The 22099-nt window shown below is 35.9% G+C and overlaps 1 protein-coding gene across 1 annotated transcript in view; it reads right to left on the reverse strand.

Annotated features, from left to right (window-relative positions):
- Positions 1–1600: 1600 nt before the first annotated feature.
- LOC142346191 (uncharacterized) overlaps positions 1601–22099 on the reverse strand; it is a 332292-nt gene continuing 311793 nt past the window's right edge. Inside the window, exons 16-20 of the mRNA XM_075398701.1 lie at positions 21276–21442; positions 14780–15056; positions 12928–12935; positions 11933–12231; positions 1601–3604 (exon numbers count right to left, since the gene is read on the reverse strand). Of these exons, the coding sequence (XP_075254816.1) occupies positions 3448–3604; positions 11933–12231; positions 12928–12935; positions 14780–15056; positions 21276–21442 (908 nt within the window). The 3' untranslated portion in view covers positions 1601–3447. The remainder of the gene's footprint in view (positions 3605–11932; positions 12232–12927; positions 12936–14779; positions 15057–21275; positions 21443–22099) is intronic.

The raw sequence follows: 22099 nt of genomic DNA on the forward strand, positions 1-22099 counted from the left end.
AATTAGCTACCTGAAAATTAACCCATTGCAAAACCGAACCAAAAATTGGAAGTTGAGCTCTATGCACTGGTATCATGAACTCAACCAGTTCTTTAGCCATTCCCTCCACTAAAAAAGTAACTTCGGGGAAAGGGTCAATTTAGTGCAGTTTTGTGGATCTCCAACTACAACGATCCAGCAAAGGTACCCGTAAGCTACCCCGATATATTACAAAAACGACGATCCTTCCGGAGACTGCCACTTCTTGTCCCCCAGAACTTTTGACTCCATAACTTCAGAAACTACCAGGCTAATACGATAATTTAAACAATTTTGATTCGGCCGACCAAGTGTAACCTAATTAAATAAATCATTCACCAAGGGTCATTGGTTCAATCACTCCTATTGGACATTGAAATGGTCACAAAGACAGGAGCTCAAGGCCAGTTCGTTATCAACTAGAGTAACACGATGACAAACCCAGCAGACAAAAAATCACACAATTGTTTATCACAACTGCTTCATGCAATTTAAACTGTGTGGAAGAACTTTCAATATTAATATTTCAAAGCAGTTGTGATAAACTGAGGTATGATCTTTTGTTTGATGAATTTGTCATCGTGTGACCCTAGTTGCTGAATTTGCATTGACCAGTTTTCCCAAAATTTTCCATGTTCAGTAGGAGACACAGAATCAATGACCGGTGGAGAATGATTTATTTTTTTAGGTTGCATTTCTGTCTGCCGATCCCCATCTGGGTGTCATAATATTCGGTACTGAATCATAGAATTTCCATTATGATTTTTACTGTGACCAGAGTTCTGATCATGGCACTTATTAGACATTTCATGGAAAAATTCTTAGTAAATTCTAAATTTGAAGTATGAAATTCAAAAGTGTTTAAAATAGCCTATTTGCGGGTTGGAAATTTTCAATCCAACCTAGTCGTTGTTGGCGTTTGGGAGTCAAAAGTTCGGGAGGACAAGAAGTGGCAGTCTCTGCAAGGATCGGTTTTTTAAAATCCATATCGAGGTAGTTTACTGTTACCTTTGCTTGATCGTGTTGGATAGCAGTACTTGTAGCTCCATAAAACTACAATAAATTAACATTCGCATATGGTACACTGTCATTTATCACACATGTGGGCGTATCAAATGGGTAGGCCTATCAGAGGCTGTTCAATTGCTGTGAACTCTTTTTCTTCAAATTAACCCTAAAGAATCCCTAAAAACTTGTCTTTTTCCGTAGATTGTTTGCCGGCTATGTTGAATTTGCCGATAATGGTTGCTTCTCCGATTCAATGGCTGCTATCGATTTAACCACATTATCGATTCAAAACAACGATGAACCGCATTACCAAACTGATTACAAAATAATTTACGTTTAGCTCGTGTAAATGATATGTAAACGTACAGAATGATTTTTTCTCTAAATCTTGAGAAATAATTTTCTGTTTAAAAAACCTACGATGGTTCATAATCAGCCCTCCATAAAATTGACAGTTTTGAATACATTTATTCCGAACCAAATCTGCAAATCTGGTGTGCCTGGTTAAGTTATACTCCGGAGTCTTACCAAGACTGTGCCACACCGAAAGTTGAGTCCTCGTAGTTAAAACGAATGCACGAAACTTCAATTCACGTAACGCTTAATTTTATCTAGCTCATTGACAACAAAATTGTAGATGATAAGTTAAAAGCTCACAATAAATCGGAGCCGTTACAAATCGGAAAGTTTCCTTTTCAGAGCGAACTCTTTCTGTTCAAATAGGTTCTTGTTAAACTCTAAACTGCTCACAATAACGACAGATTTAGCTTCAAAACGTGATTTGTATAAGAAAAACTCACAAAGCATCAGATTTATTGCTATTTTTAGTTTCTCAAATATGATTGGATATCTTTATACTACTATTATTATACAAAAACGGGAGCTGCTTCGTCGCTATCATCGATCCAAACTCCATTACAGCTGAAGAAATTAGGCGAAGGCTAATTTGTCCGGTGATTTGACCGTCAAAACAATTCCCGTTTCGACTAGAAATAGGCAAGGCATCAGAAATTAAATAGCAGCAAGTTACATGCCAAATGGAGCAATTATTTATTCTTCAAAAACTACAAAACTTTTTCAACTGGTGAAATAATTTAAAGATTAATTTACAAGTTATGAAAATAATTTAGCGCCATACTTTACTTCTCTACTAATACTGTGTACTATTAAAGCTTCGAAAGAGTCAAGCATTTGAGATTTTGTGCATGTATGTTAATTACGTATCAAAAATAAGCATGCAGGGGATATTAAGTAACCAGTTAATTACTGAAAACATACCCGGCAGATTGCCGGAAAATAGCCGCCGTTGATTCCAATAAGCACGATTGGGATTGAAAGAATAGAAGATATTGAAAAAAAAAGATTTTTGTACAAAAACATTTTTTAAGTCCGATTTATTTTGATGGCATTTCGTAGTTGAAGATAACGTACTTCTGTTTCTTAGAGAGAGGCTACAGGGGCTACTATCAATACCAATAAGCATTAGAGATGGTAACTAAGACTTATAGTAACGACGTTCAAATAGCGGGCATCTAAAATTGGGCTTTATGGGTTTATCCCGTTTCTACTTCTGACTTCAATTTTTTATACTGACTCTGTTCATTTTGAATTGCTTTGCTGAGCAACTGATGTTCAAAATCACTTTTAGCAGAATGAGAGAAGAGAGAAACTAGTCTAGAGAAGTCAAAAAGATATCACGCAAAATGTTGAAAAAGCGGCAAAATGAGGTAAAGCGAAAAATTTTTTTATTCGACGAAGTAAAAAAAAAAATAGGAGCGCTATAATAGCCGGCTGAGAAGATGAGGCGGCTATTAATAATAACTCTGTGATGTGTTCTTCTCAGGGCACAACCACCATTCTGTCTTTTTTCCCTGCAAACAAGGATAATAATTCAATAATGGTGGTGTCTGAAAAGATCCTAATATTCCTATCAGTGTTTAGTACTACTTACCACTCTATGAATTAGAGGGATTCTCAAGCTGAAATAACAAAGAAGAGATTTGTTACAAAATGAGCACGCGTTAATACCAAGGCCTGGATTGCAATTGTTGTAAGCGATGACAAGATTTAATATCTTTTACAAAAAACAGTACAAAATAACAAAGCTAGGATGAAAATAAACAGCACTGCTGAACGCTTCTAAACTCTTCTATTGCAGCTTCTTAATACTTTATTCAATTAATTATATTTCCATAGTAGCCTTCACTTTGTTTCCTTAACACATCTTTATTTAGGCAATAAGAATGACACTTACAGGCTAGTGAAATATTTATACAAAATGCAGGCGATTAAATGACCATCAATCACAAGTTGTTAAACTGCGGTAGTTTCAAAAACTGATATTTCTTTTTCCAATTTTACGGAGCAGCAGCCTTTAATATGACTGTACGCAGTTTAAACATCAATTTGCGCAATCCAATTTCAGTTCGATTCCATTTTGAGAGTGGTAGGCGGTAGTCGGCGGGTTGAGAACTTTCTAGAACCGAAGACATCATAATTTCCGCCTTTGAGTCTGAATAGTTCCTGATAGTGTGGCGTGCAGTAAAAGTGGTCCTGGGATGCCGCGTAATTACCCGTCCTGAAACAAGTATTTCACTGTAAATGTAAACAAAAGCATCCTAACTGCTTCCAATGAAGCGGCGTGATTACCCAGCTCACAAAAAGATGGAATAACCAATTTTCGAGTATGTTCCACATATTATGGGATCTGCTCTGGAAATACCCACGAGCATGTGCGATTTTATTATAGTAACGCGCTGTGTAACAACTCAAAAAACTAGGGGGGGGGCTAGGAAATAAACCCCCACGGCAAAATACTCCTATCCTAGTCTGATTCTAATAGGAAATACCCCCCCCCCCCCCGTTAAGAAAAACAAGGAAAACAACCTCGTTAACTTTGGTGTGATACTTTGTTCGTTTGTGATAGTTTCATACCAGGTCCCAGGGCCCGCTAACTCATGATCATGGCCCCCAATTGCGCAGCTCTTTAACAGTCAAGTGGCGGGTTTATTTCCTTGGGAATATTTTTTCCTTAGGGGTTTATGTCCTACCTACATTAGGGGTGCTTTTGTCCGAAATCGCAAAATTTTGAAACGCGGGGGTCATAATAAGACACTGGGCGAGGGAACATAATAGATGCATACTTATTAAAATCAGAACATAGCCGGCAGATTGCCGGAATAGCTGCGAAAGAATAGACATGCGTGCAGTATAATAGAGATAGAAATAGAGACAGATCTAAATTGAAAAATCGACGCCGCTCAAAAAGCTAGGTAAAAAACATTCAGCGATAAATTAATAAAGCTTGTTAAAATTCATCCCGCAGAAGCCTTTTACTGGAGACCTTTATTGCACATATGAGTTCCTTTGAAACAAATTCAAATTAAACTTAAGTTTTAAAGTGCAAAAGTCATTTTATTGAGTGAGGTAAGTCACTTGTGATCAAACTCTAATCACGCAAAAACTTTTGCTAAAGAGAGTGCGAAATGACGTCACGCGCGCAAACGCCGTTAGTGAGAGGAAGAAGTCATTCAGAAAATTTGACTTTTTCAGCTTTGCTGTGTGAACAAATGTAAAACGAAAAAGAGCGTCAGAAGAAACAAAAAACATAGCAGGACAAGTCCTGACGTACAATTCAAAGAATTTTCATTGACTAAACAGAAAACTAGACCAAGAACGGACTATGAATGGATTGCAAAAACCATTTAGAAAAAAAATCCGATCCAAAAAAAAACAAAAAACTAAAAATCAAAGTGAAATTGCCGCATGTGAACAAAAAACCACTAGCGAGAAAACGAATTTTTGTTCACACACCGTTTTCTCACTCTGATTTAAATTTAGAGCGAAAAAATTGCACGCCGCAAATTCACTCGCTTTTTCGCTCCACTTCCTATTTCGGCGTGACCAAAATCACAACTCAATTTGACTTCAAAAATCATGAAAATGTGTGAACAGATCTTAAAAAATAAGACAGCGGCCCAATACAATTCAGATTCTTTGAATTGTAAAAAGCAGCAGGACAAGTCCTGAGGTACAATTCAAAGAATTTTCATTGACTACACAAAAACCTCGACCTAGAACGGACTATTAGTGAATTGGAAAAACATTTTCAACAAAAACAGATCAAAAAATTTTTTAAAAATATCTATGTCAAAATGCCTCACGTGAACAAAAAACCACTAGCGAGAAATGGAAGTTTGATTCAAATAAAAACTAAGCGTAGAATCAACTATGAATGGATTGGGAAAACCATTTACAAAAACAAAAATCGAAAAAACCCGTAAAAATCGAAGTGAAATTGCCGCATGTGAACAAAAAACCACTAGCGAGAAAGCGAATTTTTGTTCAAACACCGTTTTCTCACTCTACTTTTAAATTAGAGCGAATAAATTTCACACCGCAAAACCACTCGCTTTTCGCTCCATTTCCTTTTTCGGCGTGACCAAAATCACTACTCAAATTTGACTTCAAAAATGATGAAAATGTGTGAACAGATTTTAAAACACAGCCGGAAGAATTCCGGAAACGATTCGAAGGATAAAATTGCCCATACTTATGACTAAACAACTAGTAGAACAAATATTGTGAACCCTGATCCTCCACAAATTCCATAAAAAATTCAAGGAAGAATAGAACACAAAAACTGAACACAAATTGATAAAAAAAAACTAGAAAAACTTAATAAGTTTTTTTAATAGTACAAGGAAACATAAAGCCGAATAAGGTTCCTTTGCAATTAGAGCAATGAAACGCTCGCAAAACAATGGGCAAGTCATAATAGGCAAAGAAACTATTCTAAGATTAAGAAAGAAACTGCAAAAAAAAATTTAAAAAATGGTTTAAAATTTCTCATTTTTTCTGTCAATTTTCCTGAAAAAAATGATTTATACGAAGGAAACTTTAGTCAATTGGTATCTGAATATTCCTTAAGTAACAAGCTTCTACTCAAATCCCACTTAAAGCATTAAAACAAAAAAAAAACAGGAAAAATCATTAAATTTCGTCTAAAAATCAGCAAAACTAATCAAAAACCTCCAAATTAGGATTAAACTCAAATTAACTACTTGAAAACTTCAATTCCTATCAAAACAAGCCTAAAACTAATACAATATGATAATCAAACCTAATAACCATCAAAAGTTGCAAAAAAACTGCTTTTAAAAGCCACACGTGAACAAAAAAATTCGCCCGCTTAGAGAAAATTTTTTCACACATCAATTTCTCGCTCTCTCAAAAACAGCGGTATCAACAAAAACACAAAAACCACTCTCTTTCCGCTCCGCTTCACTTTTGTTCAGCACCAAAATCACTCCAAATTTTTTCACGCGTTTCATTTCCCGCTTCAAAAATCACTCCAATAAAATTGATTAAAGAAGGACTTCTCCAATACTCCTCTTCGAGTCGTAAAAAAACGCCCCAATACAATTCAAATTCTTTGAATTGCTTTGAATTGTAAAAAACCAACCAGGAGCACCGCAATATAGCGCCGCTCAGCTTACAGCTTCGCAGCTATAAAAAGCATTGTCAACTCGAGATAGTTGAATTGCATAAAATCGCGTACACTGATAAAGTGGATAACCCACCAAATAAACTCCACTGTTGACGAGGATAAGAAACCGAGGTGATATGCAATAAGATGAACTAAGGTGATGTGGCTTTAAAATCTGGTTGTAAAAATTTCTTGCTACAAAACATCTTCGCTTCTGTCGTTTGAAAACTGTTAAAGCTTATTGAGTCACTAATTAGCCATATGCTGCCCGTTTTTATAATACTTGAACGCTAAAATTTAACCGTTAGGTATCTGTTAGTCAAAAAAGATGGTACCTGTATGCTTCAACATAATCCAATATCGGTTACCAATTGTGCATTAAAACAAACTGCAATCCGAATACCATTCAGTTGAAACAGTCAGTGAGGTAAGCCAGGAGTCAAATGTGGAAGTCGTGACTTATGTAATGAAAACAAAAATCGTTATCGAAAGGTAAAACGGAACGGAAAACATAGCAAGACCAATTCTGAACAACAATCCAAAATATTGCAATATCTGATAAGCTGACAATTATCATTTTTACAGCAACATCGAATTAAGACAGTCAACAAAGTCCATGACCCTATATAAGCAAAAATGACAAAAAAATCCACAAACAATTAAGTTCTTTTTGAAGAAATGATGTTCAAAGAGCTATCAAATATAACCATCTTAAATGCAGATTGATACTACGCATCCCTAAAATGAGTGCACAATAAAAAAAATGTTGAAATCAGTTAGAGAAAATAAGAAAGAAATTGAGCAAAAATTGAAAAACTATCAAAAATCAGAATTTCTATGAAAGTCAGTTGCGTCAAAAAACTGAACTGCAAAAATTAACAGTTCTAATGACTGAAACGAGAAACTGAAAAGCCAAATGACGACACGATCAAAAAATCAAACATTTCGAAAACATTCGAAAACAAACGGTGTCTCAATCAATAAGAACAAAAACAAACAGTTACAGCCAAAAAATTGACCCAAATTACTACACACTAAGGTCAATGAGAAATTTTTTGAGACTAAACGACGAGACCACAAGAAACGCAAAAACTGGCTAGACTCAAACATGCATTTTTCTGAAAACCAAAAGTTTCGAAATCGTAAAAATGATTGAAAAGAACTCAAGCAATGAATTATAAGCACTTATACCTCGATAACCACCGTCAAAACCTGAAACTTATAAGTGATAAGAAAATAAAAACTATAGACTAGGAGATAATACTTGAAACAATACAAAAAAACTCGCTAAAACTGGAAAAAAACTCTAAGACTTTTGACAACGAATAGCGTTAATTCATAGCGAGCATTAGCTATTCACTACCGCAATTAAATCGATTAAATTAGTCCTCATTAGGAACCAGTGATACCTGTCAATAATGAGACTATTGACAACGGAAACAACAAAGACAACGGAAACGTAAAAAAACTGGAGAAAATCAAAAACTCATATTTTATAACAACAAAGTGTCAGAGTTATAAGAAGCATTACCTGCCAGTTGAAGAGTTCGAGCAATTCTCAATCGGCGCAATCAGAATACATGTGCATCAAACTAATAGCACTCAAAGAGAAAAATACTGAAAACAAAAAAATGTGAACAGAAAAGACGGTGAGCCTTGGATTGTAAAAAAGGAGAGCGCCTAGATAATAGCCGTTGAGACACTGACAATTATTATTTGCTGGAATTCGCCAACAATTCGTTCTTATTTTTACACAAATGATATCAAACATAGCTGACAGATTACCGGAAAATAGCCGTGAACCCATTACCGTACATTGTTATTCAAACATGCAAAGGAAAGAAATCTAAATGACTCACCCTTTTCATCAAGAGTGTTTACTCTCTTTTAGAAGTCAGAAAAGGTAAACATAACCAACTAACGTCGGGCAAATTGCTCTCAACTGACTGGCGAGCGGTTGGCTTCATCATTATATAGCTAAGATTAAGGGAGGTGAGCGACGTGGGAAGGTCACGAGCGCTGGGTTACGGGTGGAACGAAATGCAGGGGGTAGGGATCGAGGGTGAAGTGGAGCGAGGGATTGCTACCATCGTTTGAGAGCAATTAAAAAACGTCATGCGCCTGACGACCAAATGCAAAAAAAATCAAGAAAAACGCCACAATAAAGCTTTGCTCAGCTTACAGCTATAAAACGGCAATTTGAAATTTTTAATGAAATCTAACTTTTAGAAAAGAGACCGAAAACAGCGCACGCATTTTTAAAATTGGTTGCTTCAGAATTGATCAGCTGATTGCAAGAAATTTTACCGGATACGTCGCAAAATATTTTAAAAGTCAATCAAAACCAATTTTGGATAAACTATGAATGGATGAATAAATAATTTCGATTTTGTGGCCAGAGACGGAATTCAATTTAATCTCACATGATGAAAACGTAGCCTCTTCTAATACGCGAATAGATGAAAATTCTGTAACTGATGCCTCAAAACGTGTAATCACTGATAATTGATAAGGAGTCTCTAACATGAATTGATGACTGTGTATGCATACCTTAAAACATTGTTGCAAGTAAAGCAACGGAAACAAACAGCGTGGAAAACCAAGTTTCCGACTGCAACCCGTTCTAAAGGGTACACACGCTTATCGCACACCCGACACGACTCTTGGTCATAAAGAGGCACGACAAAAGTGTTGGGGAAGTTTGAAACAGAGGACTTGGACTGTCGTGGGGATAGAGGCGATGTTGGGTGAGATCCGTTTGCAGTTCGGAGGCTACTGGTTGAACTTCCCAGCGAAAGCTTCTGGTCAATGTTACCACAATATTTATCACAGGATTCATAATTGAACATCTACCATTCATTAACAATTCATTTGCCATTTCAGTAACACAACCATTCACGCTTATATTTGATATGTCTAAGTAAGTAATTTATCAAGTTTAAGTTATTCTTTACTGGAGTTGACATTTTACATCGATGATAACATGCCTGATGAGTCCTCCAAAGATGGTTTATATTAGAGCCAATCGAAGCACAGAAGACAGATTGCAGAAAAATATCCGCCGTTGACCCTACTGACCGAAGTTGGGATCGAAACAGTTAAGAGAAAAATAAGCAGAAACATTGAAGTGTCGCAAAACGTTCTAATTGGGTTCGCATATTCATTAGATTCGATAAATTTGGTTAACTCAGCCTCTAAATTGGATGACAAAAGGCTTAATACCAATACCAATTCGCAGTATCTGCTTAGGAACTTTGATAGCTTAATACAATTAGTCTTTAAACATTCAGCCATAGTACTCGGGCTTTCTGGGCTTATCCCATTTGTCTTGATATTTACTTTTTGACTACGATTGTATTTGGGAAAATTGGCTGAAATAGTTCTCAATTCAATTCAGCTAAAATAGTGAGGGAGGTAAGTCAGAAGCAAACGCGAAGCGAAAGTGATCTCTTATGGAAAAAGAAAAGATGTAAAAGGACTTAAAGAACCACAGCAGAACAAGTTCTGAATTACACTTAAAAAATTGAAAAACTTAATTACCTGACTATCTACAATCAATCTTTTTAAAATAAATTCACGTAATAGAATCCTTCACAAAACAAAAATCAGAGAAAAAAATCATGTCATCTCTTTATCATGTTACTTTGTCCACGCGGGAACAAAGTGACAATCGTTACGACAGAATGAAAGATAAAAACGAAGCGTATCGAATAACGAATAATAAAGCAACTAGCTCAAATCTGAAAGGAAAACTGCTTCCATTTTGGCCGCCTATGAAGGTCGATGCGACCTGTCATCAGCAACCTTAGTTAACAAATAGAACAAATACGGGTACACCTTAAAAAGTCATTAACCTTTTATGAAAACAAAGTGTCAAAGCCATAGAAATCAGCTCACTACCTTACACAGATTGACTTACTTTTCATTAGAAAACCAAATGCACCTGTAATTAATGAGACAGAAGGAAGAGAACTAGACAGAAGAACGAGACAAAAGAAAAACAAAAATGGCAAAAACTAAAAGAAACAAAACAAAAGAACAAATTTTATGAGAACAGATTATGCAGGCCATGAAACCCATTTACTATTACCAAACACTTCAAAAACTTCGGTTATGTCTCAGAAGAAGCCAATGGAATCTGTTTTCAATGAAACTATGTAATAAGACAACAAACAGAACAGAAAATACGGCAGAACTGAAAAAATTAATATCTTTCTTGAAAAAAGAGTTAAAGTTATAAAAATCAAAATCTATACAACAAAACAATTCATGAATGGCATTTATGGTTCATTAGGAAACCGATGAAAAATGTAATCAATGATACGAAGTGACAAGACAATAAATTGGACAACATATAGGGAAAAACTCAAAAATGCACTAACATTTTTTTAAAGGAAAGCATTAAGATTATAAAAACTTTCAGCTGCCCATTGACGGCTACCTACAATTGCATATGTGCAGCATTAGAACACATCAATAAACGTTCGTAGCATTTGTGGAGAAGTATCTTTGAAAACAGAAGTAAAATTGTCGTATGTGAAATTGTAGTACGCATATTTAACCGATTCACTTTTTAGACTTTATTACTACAATGAAAAATTAATACTAAAAATAATACACTAAAATTAATACACAAAAGGGACTTCTGATTGACAACAAGAAGCCTCTAAAGGGAACAGATCTTGAAAGAAAGACAGCGCCCCAATACAATCCAAATCCTTCGGATAGTAATATCCTGCATCTCAGCTATTAAATTTGACGTATAATTTTTGAAAACCAAGAACTCCCAAGTCGGGCAAATTGCTCTCAACTGACTGGCGAGCGGTTGGCTACATCATTATATAGCTAAGATTAAGGGAGGTGAGCGACGTGGGAAGGTCACGAGCGCTGGGTTACGGGTGGAACGAAATGCAGGGGGTAGGGATCGAGGGTGAAGTGGAGCGAGGGATTGCTACCATCGTTTGAGAGCAATTAAAAAACGTCATGCGCCTGACGACCAAATGCAAAAAAAATCAAGAAAAACGCCACAATAATGCTTTGCTCAGCTTACAGCTATAAAACGGCAATTTGAAATTTTTAATGAAATCTGACTTTTAGAAAAGAGACCGAAAACAGCGCACGCACTTTTAAAATTGGTCGCTTCAGAATTGATCAGCTGATTGCAAGAAATTTTACCGGATACGTCGCAAAATATTTTAAAAGTCAATCAAAACCAATTTTGGATAAACTATGAATGGATGAATAAATAATTTCGATTTTGTGGCCAGAGACGGAATTCAATTTAATCTCACATGATGAAAACGTAGCCTCTTCTAATACGCGAATAGATGAAAATTCTGTAACTGACGCCTCAAAACGTGTAATCACTGATAATTGATAAGGAGTCTCTAACATGAATTGATGACTGTGTATGCATACCTTAAAACATTGTTGCAAGTAAAGCAACGGAAACAAACAGCGTGGAAAACCAAGTTTCCGACTGCAACCCGTTCTAAAGGGTACACACGCTTATCGCACACCCGACACGACTCTTGGTCATAAAGAGGCACGACAAAAGTGTTGGGGAAGTTTGAAACAGAGGACTTGGACTGTCGTGGGGATAGAGGCGATGTTGGGTGAGATCCGTTTGCAGTTCGGAGGCTACTGGTTGAACTTCCCAGCGAAAGCTTCTGGTCAATGTTACCACAATATTTATCACAGGATTCATAATTGAACATCTACCATTCATTAACAATTCATTTGCCATTTCAGTAACACAACCATTCACGCTTATATTTGATATGTCTAAGTAAGTAATTTATCAAGTTTAAGTTATTCTTTACTGGAGTTGACATTTTACATCGATGATAACATGCCTGATGAGTCCTTCAAAGATGGTTTATATTAGAGCCAATCGAAGCACAGAAGACAGATTGCAGAAAAATATCCGCCGTTGACCCTACTGACCGAAGTTGGGATCGAAACAGTTAAGAGAAAAATAAGCAGAAACATTGAAGTGTCGCAAAACGTTCTAATTGGGTTCGCATATTCATTAGATTTGATAAATTTGGTTAACTCAGCCTCTAATTTGGATGACAAAAGGCTTAATACCAATACCAATTCGCAGTATCTGCTTAGGAACTTTGATAGCTTAATACAATTAGTCTTTAAACATTCAGCCATAGTACTCGGGCTTTCTGGGCTTATCCCATTTGTCTTGATATTTACTTTTTGACTACGATTGTATTTGGGAAAATTGGCTGAAATAGTTCTCAATTCAATTCAGCTAAAATAGTGAGGGAGGTAAGTCAGAAGCAAACGCGAAGCGAAAGTGATCTCTTATGGAAAAAGAAAAGAAAAGATGTAAAAGGACTTAAAGAACCACAGCAGAACAAGTTCTGAATTACACTTAAAAAATTGAAAAACTTAATTACCTGACTATCTACAATCAATCTTTTTAAAATAAATTCACGTAATAGAATCCTTCACAAAACAAAAATCAGAGAAAAAAATCATGTCATCTCTTTATCATGTTACTTTGTCCACGCGGGAACAAAGTGACAATCGTTACGACAGAATGAAAGATAAAAACGAAGCGTATCGAATAACGAATAATAAAGCAACTAGCTCAAATCTGAAAGGAAAACTGCTTCCATTTTGGCCGCCTATGAAGGTCGATGCGACCTGTCATCAGCAACCTTAGTTAACAAATAGAACAAATACGGGTACACCTTAAAAAGTCATTAACCTTTTATGAAAACAAAGTGTCAAAGCCATAGAAATCAGCTGACTACCTTACACAGATTGACTTACTTTTCATTAGAAAACCAAATGCACCTGTAATTAATGAGACAGAAGGAAGAGAACTAGACAGAAGAACGAGACAAAAGAAAAACAAAAATGGCAAAAACTAAAAGAAACAAAACAAAAGAACAAATTTTATGAGAACAGATTATGCAGGCCATGAAACCCATTTACTATTACCAAACACTTCAAAAACTTCGGTTATGTCTCAGAAGAAGCCAATGGAATCTGTTTTCAATGAAACTATGTAATAAGACAACAAACAGAACAGAAAATACGGCAGAACTGAAAAAATTAATATCTTTCTTGAAAAAAGAGTTAAAGTTATAAAAATCAAAATCTATACAACAAAACAATTCATGAATGGCATTTATGGTTCATTAGGAAACCGATGAAAAATGTAATCAATGATACGAAGTGACAAGACAATAAATTGGACAACATATAGGGAAAAACTCAAAAATGCACTAACATTTTTTTAAAGGAAAGCATTAAGATTATAAAAACTTTCAGCTGCCCATTGACGGCTACCTACAATTGCATATGTGCAGCATTAGAACACATCAATAAACGTTCGTAGCATTTATGGAGAAGTATCTTTGAAAACAGAAGTAAAATTGTCGTATGTGAAATTGTAGTACGCATATTTAACCGATTCACTTTTTAGACTTTATTACTACAATGAAAAATTAATACTAAAAATAATACACTAAAATTAATACACAAAAGGGACCTCTGATTGACAACAAGAAGCCTCTAAAGGGAACAGATCTTGAAAGAAAGACAGCGCCCCAATACAATCCAAATCCTTCGGATAGTAATATCCTGCATCTCAGCTATTAAATTTGACGTATAATTTTTGAAAACCAAGAACTCCCAAGTCGGGCAAATTGCTCTCAACTGACTGGCGAGCGGTTGGCTTCATCATTATATAGCTAAGATTAAGGGAGGTGAGCGACGTGGGAAGGTCACGAGCGCTGGGTTACGGGTGGAACGAAATGCAGGGGGTAGGGATCGAGGGTGAAGTGGAGCGAGGGATTGCTACCATCGTTTGAGAGCAATTAAAAAACGTCATGCGCCTGACGACCAAATGCAAAAAAAATCAAGAAAAACGCCACAATAATGCTTTGCTCAGCTTACAGCTATAAAACGGCAATTTGAAATTTTTAATGAAATCTAACTTTTAGAAAAGAGACCGAAAACAGCGCACGCATTTTTAAAATTGGTTGCTTCAGAATTGATCAGCTGATTGCAAGAAATTTTACCGGATAAGTCGCAAAATATTTTAAAAGTCAATCAAAACCAATTTTGGATAAACTATGAATGGATGAATAAATAATTTCGATTTTGTGGCCAGAGACGGAATTCAATTTAATCTCACATGATGAAAACGTAGCCTCTTCTAATACGCGAATAGATGAAAATTCTGTAACTGACGCCTCAAAACGTGTAATCACTGATAATTGATAAGGAGTCTCTAACATGAATTGATGACTGTGTATGCATACCTTAAAACATTGTTGCAAGTAAAGCAACGGAAACAAACAGCGTGGAAAACCAAGTTTCCGACTGCAACCCGTTCTAAAGGGTACACACGCTTATCGCACACCCGACACGACTCTTGGTCATAAAGAGGCACGACAAAAGTGTTGGGGAAGTTTGAAACAGAGGACTTGGACTGTCGTGGGGATAGAGGCGATGTTGGGTGAGATCCGTTTGCAGTTCGGAGGCTACTGGTTGAACTTCCCAGCGAAAGCTTCTGGTCAATGTTACCACAATATTTATCACAGGATTCATAACTGAACATCTACCATTCATTAACAATTCATTTGCCATTTCAGTAACACAACCATTCACGCTTATATTTGATATGTCTAAGTAAGTAATTTATCAAGTTTAAGTTATTCTTTACTGGAGTTGACATTTTACATCGATGATAACATGCCTGATGAGTCCTCCAAAGATGATTTATATTAGAGCCAATCGAAGCACAGAAGACAGATTGCAGAAAAATATCCGCCGTTGACCCTACTGACCGAAGTTGGGATCGAAACAGTTAAGAGAAAAATAAGCAGAAACATTGAAGTGTCGCAAAACGTTCTAATTGGGTTCGCATATTCATTAGATTCGATAAATTTGGTTAACTCAGCCTCTAAATTGGATGACAAAAGGCTTAATACCAATACCAATTCGCAGTATCTGCTTAGGAACTTTGATAGCTTAATACAATTAGTCTTTAAACATTCAGCCATAGTACTCGGGCTTTCTGGGCTTATCCCATTTGTCTTGATATTTACTTTTTGACTACGATTGTATTTGGGAAAATCGGCTGAAATAGTTCTCAATTCAATTCAGCTAAAATAGTGAGGGAGGTAAGTCAGAAGCAAACGCGAAGCGAAAGTGATCTCTTATGGAAAAAGAAAAGAAAAGATGTAAAAGGACTTAAAGAACCACAGCAGAACAAGTTCTGAATTACACTTAAAAAATTGAAAAACTTAATTACCTGACTATCTACAATCAATCTTTTTAAAATAAATTCACGTAATAGAATCCTTCACAAAACAAAAATCAGAGAAAAAAATCATGTCATCTCTTTATCATGTTACTTTGTCCACGCGGGAACAAAGTGACAATCGTTACGACAGAATGAAAGATAAAAACGAAGCGTATCGAATAACGAATAAAAAAGCAACTAGCTCAAATCTGAAAGGAAAACTGCTTCCATTTTGGCCGCCTATGAAGGTCGATGCGACCTGTCATCAGCAACCTTAGTTAACAAATAGAACAAATACGGGTACACCTTAAAAAGTCATTAACCTTTTATGAAAACAAAGTGTCAAAGCCATAGAAATCAGCTCACTACCTTACACAGATTGACTTACTTTTCATTAGAAAACCAAATGCACCTGTAATTAATGAGACAGAAGGAAGAGAACTAGACAGAAGAACGAGACAAAAGAAAAACAAAAATGGCAAAAACTAAAAGAAACAAAACAAAAGAACAAATTTTATGAGAACAGATTATGCAGGCCATGAAACCCATTTACTATTACCAAACACTTCAAAAACTTCGGTTATGTCTCAGAAGAAGCCAATGGAATCTGTTTTCAATGAAACTATGTAATAAGACAACAAACAGAACAGAAAATACGGCAGAACTGAAAAAATTAATATCTTTCTTGAAAAAAGAGTTAAAGTTATAAAAATCAAAATCTATACAACAAAACAATTCATGAATGGCATTTATGGTTCATTAGGAAACCGATGAAAAATGTAATCAATGATACGAAGTGACAAGACAATAAATTGGACAACATATAGGGAAAAACTCAAAAATGCACTAACATTTTTTTAAAGGAAAGCATTAAGATTATAAAAACTTTCAGCTGCCCATTGACGGCTACCTACAATTGCATATGTGCAGCATTAGAACACATCAATAAACGTTCGTAGCATTTATGGAGAAGTATCTTTGAAAACAGAAGTAAAATTGTCGTATGTGAAATTGTAGTACGCATATTTAACCGATTCACTTTTTAGACTTTATTACTACAATGAAAAATTAATACTAAAAATAATACACTAAAATTAATACACAAAAGGGACTTCTGATTGACAACAAGAAGCCTCTAAAGGGAACAGATCTTGAAAGAAAGACAGCGCCCCAATACAATCCAAATCCTTCGGATAGTAATATCCTGCATCTCAGCTATTAAATTTGACGTATAATTTTTGAAAACCAAGAACTCCCAAGTCATAAAAATCCATCAGCTGTCAAGAGGGACTCAAAAAACTCAACTTAGAACCATTAGAACACGTTTATCCCATTTCATAGGAATCGCCATAATTGAAATGAAAAAATAATTATAACAAACACGAGAGATTGCCGGACAATAGCCTCCATTGATTTTAATAACTCCAATTGTGGTAGACAAAACAAAAAAAATTGAAAAATAATGATTTTTGTAAACACATAACTTAGAAGTAAGAAGTATTTTGATGTCATTCCGTTAGACATATTTACTGTTTCCTAACAAGAGGATACAGGGTCTAGCATCAAAACCAATAAGAGCCAATCGAAGCACAGAAGGCAGATTGCAGAAAAAAATCCGCCGTTGACCCTACTGACCAAAGTTGGGATCGAAACAGTTAAGAGAAAGAAAGCAGAAACATTGAAGTGTCGCGAAACGCTCTAATTGGGTTCGCAGATTCATTAGATTCGATAAATTTGGTTAACTCAGCCTCTAAATTGGATGACAAAAGGCTTAATACCAATACCAATCAGCAGTATCTGCTAAGGAACTTTGATAGCTTAATACAATAAGTCTTTAAACATTCAGCCATAGTCCCCGGCTTTCTAGGCTTATCCCATTTGTCTTGATATTTACTTTTTGACTACGATTGTATTTGGAAAAATTGGCTGAAATAGTTCTCAATTCAATTCAGCTAAAATAATGAGGGAGGTAAGTCAGAAGCAAACGCGAAGCGAAAGTGATCTCTTATGGAAAAAGAAAAAAAAAGATGTAAAAGGAATTAAAGAACCACCACAGCAGAACAAGTTCTGAATTACACTTAAAAAAATGAAAAACTTACCTTCGGATAGTAATATCCTGCCATCTCAGCTATTAAATTTGACGTATATTTTTTGAAAACCAAGAACTCCAAAGTCATAAAAATCCATCAGCTGTCAAGAGGGACTCAAAAAAGGCAACTAAGAACCATTAGAACACGTTTATCCCATTTCATAGGAACCGCCATAATTGAAATGCAAAAATAATAATAACAAACACGATAGATTGCCGGACAATAGCCTCCATTGATTCTCAAAACTCCAATTGTGGTAGACAGAACAAAAAAATTGAAAAATAATGATTTTTGTAAACACATAACTTAGAAGTAAGAAGTATTTTGATGTCATTCCGTTAGACATATTTACTGTTTCCTAACAAGAGGATACAGGGTCTAGCATCAAAACCAATAAGAGCCAATCGAAGCACAGAAGGCAGATTGCAGAAAAATATCCACCGTTGACCCTACTGACCAAAGTTGGGATCGAAACAGTTAAGAGAAAAATAAGCAGAAACATTGAAGTGTCGCAAAACGTTCTAATTGGGTTCGCATATTCATTAGATTTGATAAATTTGTTTAACTCAGCCTCTAAATTGGATGACAAAAGGCTTAATACCAATACCAATTAGCTGTATCTGCTAAGGAACTTTGATAGCTTAATACAATAAGTCTTTAAAGATTCAGCCATAGTCCCCCGGCTTTCTGGGCTTATCCCATTTGTCTTGATATTTACTTTTTGACTACGATTGTATTTGGAAAAATTGGCTGAAATAGTTCTCAATTCAATTCAGCTAAAATAGTGAGGGAGGTAAGTCAGAAGCAAACGCGAAGCGAAAGTGATCTCTTATGGAAAAAGAAAAGAAAAGATGTAAAAGGACTTAAAGAACCAACACAGCAGAACAAGTTCTGAATTACACTTAAAAAATGAAGAACTTACCTTCGGATAGTAATATCCTGCCATCTCAGCTATTAAATTTGACGTATATTTTTTGAAAACCAAGAACTCCAAAGTCATAAAAATCCATCAGCTGTCAAGAGGGACTCAAAAAAGGCAACTAAGAACCATTAGAACACGTTTATCCCATTTCATAGGAACCGCCATAATTGAAATGCAAAAATAATTATAACAAACACGAAAGATTTCCGGACAATAGCCTCCATTGATTCTCATAACTCCAATTGTGGTAGACAGAACAAAAGAATTGAAAAATAACGATTTTTGTAAATACATAACTTAGAAGTAAGAAGTATTTTGATGTCATTCCGTTAGACATATTTACTGTTTCCTAACAAGAGGATACAGGGTCTAGCATCAAAACCAATAAGCATTAGAGATGGTCACTAAGATTAAGCCCTCCCGTTTCTATTTTTGATTTTGTCTTTCCATACTGACTCTGTTCATTTCCAATTGTTTTGCTGAGCACCTGCTACTTTAAAGCATTTTGAGCACACTGAAAGAAAAGCGAAACGAGCCTCGGAGAAGTCGAAAAGATAACGGAAAACTTTGAAAAGTTGTAAACTTAGGCAAGCAAAAAAAATTTTTGTTCGACGAAGTAAAAAAAGCAAGTAAAGTCCTGAGCGATAATTCACAAAGAAATCATTGACTTACTAAAAACTGGACCAATTAGAACGAACCACCAATGGATTGGGAAAACGATGAGAAAAGAATCATAAAAAAAAACAAAAAAAATACAAATTCGAAATTCTGCAAGTGAACACAAAAAGAACTATCAAGAAAGCGAAATTGGGTTCAAACACCGTTTTAGCACTCTATTTTTAAACTTGAGTGCACTAATTTTACGCCGCAAAACCACTCCATTTTTCGCTCCACTTCTATTCCGGCGTAATCAAAATCATCACTTCAATTTAACTTCAAAAATCATGAATACGTGTGAATAATTCAATTCAAATAAGCCCCGATACAATAGCCGGCTCAAATATGAGGTCATTAAAAATACCTTGCAGATTGCCCGAAAATAGCCGCCGTTGATTCCCAAAACCACGATTGGGATTGAAAGAGAAAATAAAGAAAAAAAAAGATTTTGTAGAAAAACAATTTTGAAGTGCGAACTATTTTGATGTCATTTTGTAGTTGAACATACTCCTGTTTCATAGTGAGACGATACAGAAGCTAGTATCAATACCAATAAGCATTAGAGATGGTAACTTAGACTTAAAAGAACAAAGTTCACTTAACGGGCATCTAAAACTGGGCTTTATGGGTTTATCCAACTTTCATGGGTTTATCGCAACTGATCTCTAAGAGCACATTTAGCAGAATGAGAGAAGAATGAAACTAGCCTCGACAAGTAAAAAAGATTTCACGCAAAATGTTGAGCAAGCTGTGAACTAAGGTAAAGCGAAAAAATTTTATTCCACAAGTAAGAAAAAAGCAGGACGAGTCCTGACATACAATTCAAAGAATTTTCATGGACTAAACAAAAAAACTAGATATAGAACGGACTATGTTTGAATTGGAAGAACCATTTCTAAAAAAAAAATCAGATAAAAAAACAGAAAACCAATGTCAAAATGCCGCATGTGGACAAAAAACAATAGCGAAAATGGAAATTTTGTTGAAACAAAAAACTAGGCCTATAATGAACTATAAATGGATTGATTGGGAAAACCATATAAAAAAGAATGCGATCCAAAAAACCGAAAAAACAGTAGAAAATCAAAGTGAAATTGCCGCATGTGAACAAAAAACCACTTTGTTGTCCAATTTTTGTTCAAACACTGTTTTCTTACTCTACGTTAAGTAGAACGAAAAGAATTCACGCCGCATAACCACTGGCATTTTCGCTCCCTTTTCGCTCCACTGGCATTTTCGCAGTTTCGGTGTGACCAAAATCACTACTCCAATTTGACTTCAAAAATCATGAAAATGTATGAACAGATCTTAAAAAAAGACAGCGCCCCAATACAATTCGAATTCTTTGAATTGTAAAAAAACAGGAGCGCTATAATGGCCGGCTGAGAAGATGAGGCGGCTATTAAACAGAAGTCAAATTACTGCACGTGGACTGAAACTCTTTCGAAACCCGCAACTTTGCTCAAACACAAACTTCTCACTACTTTAAAAACTGGTTGAAAAATTTCAGGCGTCGCTTTTTACTCCAGCGTGACCAAAATCACAAGAAAGTCGGAAAATGGGTGTGATCAGATCTTAAAAAAATCAGGCCCCCAAACAAACCAAATCTTTCTATTTGTAACAAAAGAGCGCCTTTGAGAGGCTGACAGCGGCTAATAAAAAGTATCGACATCTTAAAATACGGCTTTTGCTGATTTTTTAACAAAACTTTGTTGAAAGCTTTTGTTAATCATCAGGTCTCAACTGATTCGCACTCTTTCACTTCTCATTGGTGTATCGGAGAAAGATGAAAATTTAGACTACTCAATTGCGTACCTTAGTTGGTTCCACTTCTTCACTTGGTTCCCGAGCCGAAACCGGCGAACTACCTCCGGATTCCTCAAACATGGCCTTCGTATTCTTCGCAGATCCAGAGCTCACTACATCATCCGCACTTTCGCGTCCATTCGCGGTCGCCTTTCCGGACTCTTCATTCACTTGCCCTAAACCACGATAAAAACGATCACTCCTTTTGTGGTGATTATTTGAGCCTTTCGTCAAAATGGTTGATATTTTCCACAAAATCATTGGATTACAAGTTTCAGCAACCTATGCGCAAATTAATGAGCGGTGTTACAAAGTTAAACATAACCGACTAACGTCGGGCGAATTGCTCTCAAACGACCGGCGAGCGGTTGGCTTCGTCAGTAGCTAGCCACGGGGAGGGGGGGGGGGGTGCACTGGGGGCTGATTGGGGGGGGGGGGGGGGGGGGCAACAGCGCGGTGGGGATGGGGGTCAAAGGGGGGTTTCTCATCAACCTCTCAGAACCGCCCTTCACACCATAAGTATAAGTATAAGTCTCCAAAATCGCATAAAAATCGCATAAAAAAAGACCAACAGGACTAATATAATTGCTACAAACTTCGTTTGAGAGCAATTAAATGCCAATAACTCATGCAAAACTCACGATGAATGACCGTAAGAAATTTAGTGATATGATGCCTGTAAGCAAAAGTTATAGTCATAAAATTACAAAACCATCAAAAAATTAAAGCTGCAATTCATTATGTCAACAACAACTCTAAGTTATTAGTATTCTGAGATCACCAAACTCAACTTGCCTGGTTAAAATTTTACGACACTTTCTTCAAAATTCGAA

Source organism: Convolutriloba macropyga, chromosome 9 (assembly GCF_964194025.1).
Source record: "Convolutriloba macropyga chromosome 9, txConMacr16.3, whole genome shotgun sequence".
NCBI classification, from domain to species: Eukaryota; Metazoa; Xenacoelomorpha; order Acoela; family Convolutidae; genus Convolutriloba; species Convolutriloba macropyga.